Raw genomic sequence first — 13548 nt, forward strand, 5'->3', positions numbered from 1 at the left:
CTATGAGCCTGTACAGAATATTATCATATTTATTATTATATTGCACTAATATATGTGCATTATTCTATTTCAAATATGCATCACCAGGCCCGTAGCCAGGATTTTGATTGGGGGGGGGGGGAGTTTGATTTGGGTGGGTGGAGCTCAGGATCTACCCTAGCAAACCTTTTGTATCATTATCCCAATACCCCCATGCATATGGGATATATTGAGCATGGTGATCAGATCATGATATGAATAAACATAACAGTTTAAATAATGTACCAGCAAGGCCTTCTCACGGACCACCCTGAGAATTGGGGGGGGGGGGGCTGAAGCCCCTCAAGCCCCCCCCCCCCCCCACGGCTACGGGCCTGCGCATCACATACAATATATAAACTATTGTATTACTATATAATATATATCCTTACATTATATGTATAGCTATACATTTATTTTTAGACTTTCAGATACACAATATTTTTATCATATTAATTATTATATTGTACTATAGGATATGTATTCACCTTTTTGATATTGAAATATACCATATGAACATATTATATTCATTATTATATATTATAGTATAGCATATATTGATAGCCTTTGAGATATACAACACAAAGATTATATTGCTGAAATACTATTATATTGTACTATATTATATCTGTACTTACGTTTTTGATACTTTCAGATATACAAAACAGACAGAATATCATATTATCATATTAATTATATATATATATATAGAGAGAGAGAGAGAGAGACTTCCAGATATACAACACATAGAGGATATTATTTTATTATATTGCATTATATTATATTATATTATTTCTAAAATCAGGGCCTACAACTACTGAGCAAAACTGATTGCCATAGCAAATGATAGACTTCCAAAATTGTGCCTGTTGGAGCAGAAAGAAAATCAACATCAATCCTCTTGGCTAGTTCTCCTGACAAAATATATTAGGAGCTGTGGACTCCCGACTCAGTATCCGAACCTCTTAGAAGAGCTAGACCCAAAAATAGTTGCTCAACAAGTATTGGATATAGAAGGCCAAAAAGACATTGCTACTCTCTGTAAAGCTGGCTCATTGAAATGGGTAAGCCGCTTTAAACACACCTTCCAAACAGCTCGATACCTAAAAACAGATATGCCAAAACACCTCAGGAGGGTATTTACCAGAGCTCGTTTTGAGCAGCTGGATTCAATGGTCAAGCACGGAAGGTTTAATCAGGTCCCATACAACGATCGAGTTTGTATTTGCGGAGCATCAGAGGTGGAGGATATCACACATGTTCTGTTCAACTGTGAGCTGTATAAGAAAGAGAGAGGCCATTGCCTTGGACCATACATTATTCACAAAACACACTGGGATCCACATATTAAAACTTCATTTTTGTTGGCCGGCCAGAATCCTAAAATAACACACAAAACAGCCCTTTTTCTATTCAAAGCAACACAGCGGAGAATTGCACATTTAGAATCAATTGGGGTAAACTGTGGAGGTGACACAGATATTTGACCTGAACGGGATCTGCCAACAGTTTGTTTATTTTAACCTCTTTTATTTTAACCTCTCTTATACCGAGCGTTGTATGTTGTATGACTATGTGTTAAATGTGTTATGTGTTATATGTGTTATGTGTTAAATGTTTTGATACGGCCAATAGGCCAATCAATAAAACGTATCTATCTATTTATATTATTATATTTCTATCTTTTTTTAGACTTTCAGTTATACAACACGAACAGTGCCATCCACATATCTGAACCATATCGTGGGCTTTTTTGTTGGCAGACCGTGAAAAAAGAATCTCCGAACCCCACCTCCTTCAAGATGAACTGAACCACCTCAACTGGGCTCTACAGGCCAATGGATACTCCACCTCAGACATCAGAAGAGCTGCAAGACCAAGAACAATCCACGAGAGTAAAGATGAAGATCCACCCAGAGGAAAAGTGTTCTTGCCATACATCAAGGGAACCACTGACCGCATAGGGAAGCTGATGAGGAAACACAACATACAAACTATCTACAGACCCACCAAGAAAATCCAACAAATGCTACATTCAGCAAAGGACAAGAGGGATCCTCTCACTTCTGCAGGAGTCTACCTTATATACCATGCAGCTGTGGACAAGTCTACAGAGGGACCACCAAATGCAGCATTGCCCAAACACGCATCAAGGAACATGAAAGGCACTGCAGACTACTTCAACCAGAAAAATCAGCCATAGCAGAGCACCTGATGAACCAACCTGGACACAGCATTTTATTTGAGAACACAGAAATGTTGGAGCACTCTCACAACCACCATGTCAGACTACACAGAGAAGCCATTGAAATCCACAAGCATGTGGACAATTTCAACAGAAAGGAGGAGACCATGAAAATGAACAAAATCTGGCTACCAGTATTAAAAAACTCTAAAATTACTACAGCAAAACAGCAGAGAGGAAACAACCAGGCACATCTTAACACCTCTCAACAGAACATTTTCCCAGGCTCAGCCAAGCCTTCAAATGCTAATGAAGGTGGTCAGCAGAAACATTCACACCTAGCTTTAGCAGAGAGCTCTTTGCCCCACCCCAGTCATTCCACAGATATATAAACCCATTTTCCTATTTCCAACAGACCTCACTACCTCTGAGGATGCTTGCCATAGATGCAGGCGAAACGTCAGGAGAAATGCCTCTAGAACATGGCCATATAGCCCGAAAAAACCTACAACAACCCAGTGATTCCGGCCATGAAAGCCTTCGACAATATATAATGGTGAATTGCCACTATAGCTATGCATGCTTTGTGGCCCTCTCTCCAGTAGGGGGCAGCCTGGCACAACTGTACAATACAATGATGATAATATAATATAATATACTTATATATAATAAGTTACAGTAACACTATTATTATCTTTTTCTTTTCTTGTTGTTATTATATTAATTAATATCAAGTCAATAAAGAGCTCTCGTATGGGGTATAATACTAGGCTTGTTTTGAATAATATCTCCCAAAACAACAAGAAATGATATGAATTCGGCATTGATCCATGCCAATGGGGACCAGTGAACAGAGAGTCGAATAATAATACTAATAGTATTAATAGTATGGCGCCTGACTGTCTTTTGCTCTTGTTGTTTTAGTCTGCAAACCTTTGGGATTTTTTTCAACCCAGTGAAGAAGGCAATGCCTCTGCTCCGCCTCCTTCCCTCGCTGATGTTCTTCTGTACCCGGCAGCTGCAGGGAGCATCTGTTTTGCACGTCCGGCGCATCCTTTCCCTCCCTCCTCCTCTTGCAATCTGTGCGCCGGAGGGTTGTATGGCAGGTCAAGGAGACATTGGGGCAACAGACATCTCCATGGCTGAGAAGGGACAGAGAACATGACTCTGATTGGGATACAAATAAGAAGCAAAGCGCCATCACGAATGTACTGCCCAGCACAACCAGTCCCATCCAAAATATATACAGAAAGCCTGTAGCCAAAAAGAAAATTTAGGAGCTCTTGAAACTTTTCCTCCTCCAAGATGACTTTTCAGGCCAGTGTCTCCTGATCTGGCACGAGATCTCAACAAAGCCCTGGAATGACCATTATTATGCAAAGGTTCTTCACAGGTTTACTTACTTACTTACTTACTTACTTAGGCGATCCCTTGTTGTCCGAGTAAGATTGTCCTCCAAGTGCAGTGTCCTGGAAGTGGGTACATAGGTGACTGTGTAGCCCTATTCTTGATGCGCATGTTCTCCCACAGTGAGGGGATCAGTTTCCAGGTGGAAGGTGGTTCCGGTTGAGGTTGGCTTGACACACCTTCCTCTTGGCATGTTTCTCTCTTTCGCCCTCCATTCATGCCTCTTCAAATTCTACAGCACTGCTGGTCACAGCTGATTCCAGCTAGAACGCTCAAGGGCCAGGGCTTCCCAGTTCTCGATGTCTATGCCACAGTTTTTAAGGTTAACTTTAAGCCCATCTTGAAATCTCTTTTCCTGTCCTCCAACATTTCGTTTTCCGTTCTTGAGTTTGGAATAGAGTAACTGCTTTGGGAGACAGTGATCGGGCATTCGGACAACGTGGCTGGTCCAGCGGAGTTGACGGCGGAGGACCATCGCTTCAGTGCTGGTGGTCTTTGCTTCTTCCAGCACGCTGACATTTGTCCACCTGTCTTCCCAAGAGATTTGCAGGATTTTTCAGAGGCAACGCTGATGGAATCGTTCCAGGAGTTGAATGTGACATCTGTAGACAGTCCATGTTTTGCAGGCATATAGCAGGGTTGGGAGGACAATAACTTTATAAACAAGCACCTTGGTATCCCTATGAATGTCCCAGTCCTCAAACACTCTGTGCTTCATTCGGGAAAATGCTGCACTTGCAGACCTCAGGTGGTGTTGTATTTCAGTGTCAATGTTGACTTTGGTGGAGAGGTGGCTGCCAAGATAGCAGAAATGGTCAACATTTTCTAATGTTACACCATTAAGCTGTACTTCTGGCATTGCAGGCGGATTGGCTGGTGCCTGCTGGAAGAGCACTTTGGTTTTCTTGATGTTCAGTGACAAGCCGAGCTTCTCGTATGCTTCTGCAAAGGTGTTTAGAGTGGCTTGTAGGTCTTCTTCTCAATGCGCACAGACGACATTGTCATCAGCATATTGGAGTTCCATAACAGATGTTGTTGTAACCTTGGTTTTGGCTTTCAGTCTGCTGAGGGTAAATAGCTTGCCATCTGTCCGATAGATGATTTCCACTCTGGTGGGAAGTTTCCCATCAACAAGATGAAGTATCATAGCGATGAAGATGGAAAATAAGGTTGGGGCAATAACACATCCCTGTCTGACACCTGATTCCACCTTAAATGGGTCACTTTGGGAGCCATTGCTGTCCAAGACTGTTGTCATCATGGAAGATAGGACGGTGTCCAGCTGACAGTAAAAAAATTCCTTGATGTCTTCATCAGCATCTAGTTTTGGTGCATAGGCACTTATGATGGTTGCCCGTTGGTTTTTGGCAAGGTTAATTCAGAGGGTTGAGAGTCATTTGTTAATGGCAATGGGTGCTTCAGTCAGGTGCTTCACCAGATCATTTCTGATAGCAAAGCCAAATCGCAATCTGTGCTCCCTCTTATCGGCCTGCAAAGGACAATAGTTTCCACAATTGGCAAGCGATTATTTCTGTTTTCTTTTGCTTTCTACTTATTTCTTTTCTCATCATCCGCCATGAGTCCCCCTTGGGGTTGAGAAAGGCAGGATATAAATATAGTAAATAAATAAAACCAAGGCATTTTCCACTGCGGAGTAGCAACCCTATGGTTTAGCCACCACTGCACCAAGCTTCTGATGGACACCTTTGCCCCCAATTTCTCCTCCAAACCCCACTCCAGACTTACAGAGTGCACCTTGTACATGAAATGAGTAGGCGAACCAGAGAAATCTGCTGAACCATTCGGGTAGAAATTTTAGGTGCCTCTTCTTATCCACAGGAAATACATATCCTGGCAATGGAATCTGTAGATTTTGCACAAATTGAGCTTTCACTTGGCCATCAGAAACAGTCTTGTTGATATAAAGTCCAAGGTCTAACAATGATACAGCTTTTGTCTTTGCTCCTGTTCTATGGTTTCTTTGGCATAATAATAATACTGTATTGTCATCACTCTGCTTTGGGTCTAATTTTAAGAGGCAAAAATGGCATATAAATAAAATAATAATAGTCAATAAAATATAAATAAATATTATTATAATATTGCATTCTGATCATTGTTTTAAGTCTCTTTACGGAAAAAAGGCACTACTACTACTACTACTACTACTACTAATAATAATAATAATGTGTTATCACTTTGTTTTGGGTCTAATTTTAAGAGAAAAAATGGCATATAAATAAATAAATTAATAAAATAATAATACAGTAGAGTCTCACTTATCCAACATAAATGGGCCAGTAGAACGTTGGATACATGAAAATGTTGGGTAATAAGGAGGGATTAAGGAAAAGCCTATTAAATGTCAAATTATGTTAGGATTTTACAAATTAAGCAAAAAATCATGCTTTACAACAAATTGACAGAAAAAGCAGTTCAATACACGGTAACGTTATGTAGTAATTACTGTATTTACGAATTTAGCACCAAAACATCGCAATGTATTGAAACAGCTGTGGATCCGGGTGGGAAGTAGACTGCATTGGATAATACAGAAGGTTGAATAAGCAAGACTCTACTGTAATATTGCATTGTGATCACTGCTTTGGGTCTCTTTATGGGAGAAAAGGCAGCATACAATTAAATGTAATCCTAATAAAAATTTATTGTTAATAATATATTGTCATCACTCTGCTTTGAGTCTAATTTTAAGAGGAAAAAAAGCATATAAAATATAATATTGCATTGTGATTGCGGCTTTGAGTCTCTTTACAGGAGAAAAGATATAAATATAATCCTAATAATAATAAAAAATAATAATAATGTATTGTGATTGCTTCTTCTTCAGCATTTCTCCCGCTTGATGGAGGTCTGCTTTACTGGTTTGTTGGTGCGATTTCACTCAGTTGTGCACCTGATTTTTATTTATGTATTACAATACAAGGCATTGAATATTTGCCTTTTCATGCCTGTGAGCTGTCCTGAGTCCCCACAGGGAGATGGGGTGAGATATAAATAAAGTTTTGTTGTTGTTGTTGTTGTTGTATGCCAGAGATGTAGTTTGTCAGCAACTCAAGAAATGCCATAGCATTGCTGGATGTCATAATTGCAGGTGTGGTCAAGGCGTGTGAAGCCAGAGCACCCTTATCTACATAATACCGAGGTGTTGTTCTGCTTCCTTTGTTGCTGGCCAACGTGCAGCTCCACATATTTCGGTAGACCTCACTACAGGTCGATAGATTTTTGATTTTAGGTGATTGAGCATCCTCTTGTCGCAAAGTACACCTGCTACCGAGCGCCATTTCATCCAACTCACGTTAGTCTGTGTAATGACTTCATATGAAAGGCTGCCATCTGAAGTCATCATCAATCCGAGATACCTGAAGGTGTTGACTTTTGGGAGATCCACACCATCAGCCTGGATGGTGCCAGTCTCCTCCTCATTGGTTGTCTTTTTAGTGTTGAGGCGAAGTGTTGCTCTAGGGCCCTGAAGTCTGTTTTCACCACAAACCACACACTGCCCAGGTAATCCAATAAGTAAGTTTATTAAAAGCAGAGTATATAAAAAACAAGCAAATTCAAAAGCAAGAAAGTTCAAAGGGTTATTTCCATAAAAGCCGAAAATCCAAAAATCCATGCAAGGAAAGCCCCCAACAGCAATTCACCAAGATTTCCAAAGGCAAGATAACATAAAATCCAAGGCAGGCAAATCAGGCCACACATGAACGAAAAGCAAGAACAGTTTAGAAACTTGAGTACTGTACATGTACATGAATTCCAAGAACATAGGCCAAAAATGAGAGCTCTTCGCCTGAATGCAGTGTTGCTCTCTCAAAGATTGTACCAACATGAACCCTCTTTAAAAACAACAGCAATAAGTGAGGGAACACTGTAGCCCAAATTGGTAATGTCCGTGAAATCCAAGGTAGCAAGAAACATGAAATCCATAAGAGTGTACAAGAAGTCCCAAAATAACAAGGTGCATGAAATCCAAGGAACCAAAGCATAAAAACAGGAACTTAAGCAAGGCAAAAATCAATTCAAAAACATAGGCAAATTTGAGAACTGGTCATGAACTAGATTATTTAACAAAGTTGTCTGCTCTGAAGAGCCCCAGGAACCAGAACCTAATTTAAGCTCAAACCTGACCAAACAAACATGAGATCATCTTTTTTGCACTGGTCTTTCAATTACTGTTCCTCACGAATTCTTTCTGACCTTCTCATTAACCTTTCCTTAGCTCTCTCCATGTGGAGCCCTAATCTCTTATCATGAAGTAACTCCCCATCTTCTGAAGGCTGGGAAGGCCCAAGAAACGGATTCTCAAGAGAAACATCCTGTTTCTTCTGAAACTGTCTCTGTGATCTAAGTCATGGCTCTGGGACCAAGCTTTTTACAAATAAAAAGAGCAATGCAATTAAGTGATTACAAATTAATGTGTTGATAAGTGGAACAGCCTTGGATTACATTTTAGATGATGTGATTTTAACTGATGTTTTTAATAAATTATGTTTTAATTGTTTGGTTTTAATTGTAAACATTACGTTGTAAGCGTACAGCAAAGTCCAAGGTACTGGTTTCTGCAGGTCTGGTAATTACATTCATTGCAACAATGAAAAGGAGGGGAGTGAGGGCAGAGCTTTGAGTTGAGGCCTGTGAAGCCTCTGAGGATGAGGATCGGGATTTTCTGGTTGATCCTGTGTTTCTGTGGGGGAAAGCAAAAATGTTTTTCAAGATGAGTGTTTTGTGTAGATCTGTTGTCAAGGAAACTGACAGCAATTCTCGAGAATCGGCCAGGGATTGACTCTGAAAAGAATGTGGAGGAGACAGGAGGGTTACCAATAACCCAGTGTTTACAGATCAGAAGGGATAGTGTGAAACAGAGACAAATTTGCTGTTCCCAAAGACTGAAAGAAAAACAAAGGGAACACGGGTGTGAGAAAAAGTGAAACCATGGGCAAGGGGGAGTATACTTAAGGAACTGGAGTCAATGTTCGGTGGGGAGATCAACGTTGGATTTTCATTTGTCAAGTGGCCTGTCCTGGGAGCTCAAAGTTAGGAGTTCTGTTCTTGGGTCTGGATCTTGTTTCCATGTTTAAGTTCCAGGTCTCCTGTTTGGATAACAAATATTGTTTCAAGTTTCAAGCCTTTGGGAATATAGACAGGAACCATAAAGGAAACTGCGTACCAGAACATACATACAGGAAACAGTAAGCGACAAGATCATAGATAAACAGATTACTAGAGAAGGCTTGAAGGTTGTCATTTCCAGCAGAAACACAGCTGTGATGTCTTCTAGGAAACTCTGGTTGATTACTGCAGTGGTGTCTGCTACTGGGACCTTGGTAAATAGAGAAACCACATCAAAGCTGATTGGTTTATCATTGGTGTTGAGCTTGAGGTTGCTGATTTTTTCTATTAAGTGTACTGAGTCCTTGATATAGTGTGCAGTAAGCCCAATATGGGTTTGTAGCTGTGTGGCCAAAATTTTGCCAAGTCGTATGTGGGGGATTCAATAGTGCTCATTATAGGTCTGAGTAGGGTGGAGTCCTTATGGGTTTTTGGGAGTTCATAAAGCCTAGATGGGAGGGCTTCTGATTTGCACAGTTGTTGGCATATGTTCAGGTTAATCAAGAAGTTCTTGATCAGAGTGTTGGTTTTTCTGGTGATTTTGCTGATTGGGTCTCGTTTTAGTTTTCTGTATGTTGTGGGATCCAGGAATCATCTGATCTTTTCTTTGTATTGTTGTTTTCATGTTTTCAGGAATCAAATTATTATTATTACTATTATAATGTACGGACTAATTATAGCTGTAATTAATCTCAGGGAAATTACACACACACACACACAATAAGAGTGTATATATATATATATATATGGCTGTGGGGTACACTTACACAGACAAGCTCCTGCCGCCACAAACAACTATATCTCCCAATACTCAGGGGACACCAATGGCCCTCCCTCCAAGTAGGTGATAAAGAGCTCTATAAACATGTCTAAGAGCCCTGCCAATGTCTTTCAAAACACCATACTGCCCACCATCCAAGTGAAGGCTTTCATTTGGGGACAATTTCATACTAGATTGTATGTGTTTTTTCCACCACATACATCCCGGTGTTTCTGACTATCTCCATTGGTGTGGAATTTGCACTGCCTCTTCCTTAACCCTTTCCTATGGCACACAGAAAACAAAGAGGAATCCCCATGACCAACAAAACATACTGGAGGTCTTTATAGGAGTTGTCGTTCACCTACATCCAGAGAGCACTATGAACACAAACAATGATGGATCTGGAACAAACTTAGCACATATACCTGATGTGTCCAAATTTGAATACTGGTGGGTTTTGAGGGGAATTGGCCTGGATATTTTGGAGTTGTAGGTACTGGGATGTATAGTTCACCTGCAATCAATGAGCACTATGAACTCCACCAAAGATGGAACTGGACCCAACTTGGCACACAGAGCCCCCATGACCAGCAAAATACAAAAACAAAAAAACCTGGAGGTATTTGGGAGAAATTCACCTTGATTTGGGGGACTTCTAGTTCACCTACATCCAGACAGCACTTGTGAACCCAAATACCGATGGATCTGGACCAAACTTGGCACGCATACCTGATATGCCGAATTTTGATTACTGGAGGGGTTTGGGGGGAACTGACCTTCCTTTCTGGGAGTTGTAGTTCACCCACAATCAGAGAAACGGTGGCCTCCTCTGATGATGGACCTGGACCAAACTTGGCACACAGAACCCTCATGACTAACTCAACCTACTAGAGGGCTTTGAGGGGACTGACTCACCATAGTGGGAGTTGTAGTTTACCCAACAGCCAGAGAGCATACTCAACCCCACCGATGATGCATCCAGAACAAACTTTAAGTACTGATGGAGTTCCTTAGGGTGAACCTGCCATGATGCGAGTTGTAGTAAAAAAGCGTCGTGAGGAGAAAGAGGGCGTGCGCGCTCCCGCGCCCCAACCAATCACCGCCTCCCCTTGGAGAAGGGCAAGTGAGGACAAGAGGAGGCGCGCGCGCATGCGCAACCACCTTCCTAGACACAGAATCCCGCTCTTTTTTGTTATTCAACGCTCCTTTTCTTCCCCCCTTCCCTACCCATGCGCGTTCTCGCTCTCAATAAGGAAGAAAAACCGAGGTCGAAGATGATTGGACGAAGCGAGGAAGCAAACTCCTCCCCCTTTTAATAAAGAAACCCCTTCTGCGCATGCTCCTTCTCACCTCACGACTCAGTTCAATATGGATATAGAAAAACGAAGGCGAGCGGTAGTGCGCCTGCGCATCTGCTAACCCTCTCTCCGCGCGCCTTTTATATTCCCCATCTCTTTATATCCCCCAGCCCATGCGCGTTCTCCCAGTAAAGGAGAAAGCCGAGGTCGAACATGATTGGACGAAGAGAAGACGCAAACTCCTCCCCCTTGTAGAAAGAAACCCCTTCTGCGCATGCTCCTTGCTGCTGTGTCTTCTCACCTCACGACTCGGTTCGATATGTATTCATACCTATAGGGAAAACGTGGGCGGGCGGTGGTGCGCCTGCGCACCCCCTGCCCCTCTCCCCCCCTTCCTTTGCGTACGTGACGTCGCGTGTTCTTTTCTCCCCATTACTACTACAGTACACACAAGAGGAGAAACAATACTTTGCGTGCCGTCGCCCGCCCGCGTTGTAATTTCGAAGCTTTCCCCGGCTCTTTCCTTCTTTCCCGGGCTGTCACTCCTCCGCGGCCCCTCCCGTCGGGTTCAAAATGGCGGCGGCGCGGCGCGGGCGGCAATAGAGAGGCGAGCCAGAGCGGCGCGCTCGGTCCTCCACAGCATGCCCCCCGCCGCCGCCCCGACCTGACCTCCCGCTTCTCGGACTCCCTCACCGCCGCCGACATGGGCGAGAGGCTGGAGCTCCGGCTGAAGTCGCCCGTGGGAGCCGAGCCGGCCGTTTACCCGTGGCCCCTGCCTATCTACGTGAGTGAAGGCACCGAAGCCGCGAATAGGCCTCAACATGAGGAAGCGGGGGGTTCTGCAAGTGAAAAGGGACTGAAGGGCTCCTCAATGTGAAGGGAAAGTGGGGTGTCTGGGGGAGAAAAGACGGGGTGTGTCCTTGGACTGAGGGGAAATGGGGGCCCCTTGAGAGGGAAGGGGAACTGGGGGGTCTTTGAGGCGAGGAGAAAACGGGGTGTCCTCACAGGGTGGGAAATAGGGATGTTCAAAAGGTAAGGGAGGAGTGCTAAATTCGGAGGGGGTCAAAACTGTCTAAGGTCCTTTCCATACAGCTGTATAAAATCCACATTGTACTGAGTTATATGGCAGTGTGGACTCCGATAACCCAGTTCAAGGCAGATATTGTGGGATTTTCTGCCTTTCTATTCTGGGTTATATGGCTGTGTGGAAGGGCTCTGAGAGTGAAGGGAAACGGGTGTCCTTCCCTTCTACATTGCCATAAAATCCAGAATATCCATGCAGAGAATCCACATTGGTCCCTTCCACACATCTGTATAAAATCCACATTGAACTGGATTATATGGCAATGTGATTCGGGGCCCTTCTACACAGTCATATAACCCAGAATCTCAAGGCAGGAAATCCACAATATCTGCTTTGAACTGGAATATATGGCAGTGTAGATTCAGATAACCCAGTTCACAGCACATATTGTGGGATTTCCTGCCTTGATATTCTGGGGCCCCTTCCACACAGCTGAATAAAATCCCACGTTATTTGCTTTGAACTGGAATATATGGCAGTGTGGACTCAGATAACTCAGTTCAGAGCAGATATTGTGAGATTTTCTGCCTTGGTATTCTTGGTTGGAAGGGTCCTGGGTTAGCTGAGTCCATACTGTCATGTATTCCAGTTCAAAGCAGACAATGTGGATTATTATTATTATTATTGTTATTACTACATATGTTGTTTTGTGTAGGGTCATTTTCAGATAGTTGGATGCCAGAGATCCCCTATTGTATGAAAGAAAGGTGTTCAATGGAGCACATTGCGGGTGCTACCTATTCAGGAAGAATGTGATACTGAAAATGGGATATTCTCCAATGGCAAAGGGAAGAGTTTGGAGTTGATTTTTTATTGTGCGCAAAAATCAGATGGAGAAAACTATGAGTTTTGTTTTGTTATTGATTTATATCTTATCTTTGCCCTTGCCTTTGGGTTCAAAGTACCTTTCAAAACAGGTATAAAAGCGAGGGGATCATGGAGTTTCTTGCTGTCTATTACTTAGAAAAATGAGGGACTGTGTTGTGGTGGGGCAAAATATGGGAGAAAAGCAACTGTGGAAAACGTATGTTAGGGAAAACTGTTGCGTTTCTTTAACTCAACCTGGATTTATAGCAACCTCTATTAGGATTTTCCTTCATGGGCCTTTGGTTTCCTCTGAGGCTGGGAGAGTGTGTTTTCAGTGGGTTTTATATGGAGAAAAGTTGGCAGAATGTGCATTTTGTTGTTCCTGCTCTGGAAAATTGTCTTTGTGGTTTTGTGTCGTGAGAGAATTATGTAACATAGGGTCCGATGACATTATTGGGATAGTGTAGGAAAGGAATGGGGTGAATTTGTGTAACATTTAGATATCTCATGATGGCAAATGGGGACTATCATCTGGTAAATGGTCAGATTATTTACAAAGAGGGGCGCAAATTATAATGGGCTTCATGGGAGTTGCAGTCCAATGGCAGATACCGACTATCCTTTATTTTTATAGAGTGCGATGCTTTGCCCATGCATAACTTTGAAGATGCATTTCAATCAAGAGATTAAAAATATTGATAATAATGGTTCGTCCCAACCTTCATGTCACAATCAAAGACATGTGTCCTGATGTGACCTCTCCCATGACCTTTCCAAGGTCGGTCTTCAGTTCCCAAATAATTCCTAAAGCAGGGGTTCGAAACATCTGATCAGTAACTCCTATTGACTATGACCT

The 13548-nt window shown here is 42.4% G+C and overlaps 1 protein-coding gene across 5 annotated transcripts in view; it reads left to right on the forward strand.

Annotated features, from left to right (window-relative positions):
• Positions 1-11076: 11076 nt before the first annotated feature.
• Positions 11077-13548, forward strand: part of DOT1L (DOT1 like histone lysine methyltransferase) — a 71317-nt gene continuing 68845 nt past the window's right edge. For 3 of the 5 annotated variants that reach the window (XM_060785130.2, XM_060785131.2, XM_060785129.2), the window contains exon 1: positions 11077-11585. In XM_060785130.2, coding sequence (XP_060641113.2) covers positions 11505-11585 — 81 coding nt within the window. In that variant the 5' untranslated portion in view covers positions 11077-11504. The remainder of the gene's footprint in view (positions 11586-13548) is intronic. The other 2 variants (XM_060785128.2, XM_060785133.2) reach the window with 2 other exon arrangements.

This window comes from Anolis sagrei, chromosome X (genome assembly GCF_037176765.1).
Source record: "Anolis sagrei isolate rAnoSag1 chromosome X, rAnoSag1.mat, whole genome shotgun sequence".
Classification (NCBI taxonomy): domain Eukaryota; kingdom Metazoa; phylum Chordata; class Lepidosauria; order Squamata; family Dactyloidae; genus Anolis; species Anolis sagrei.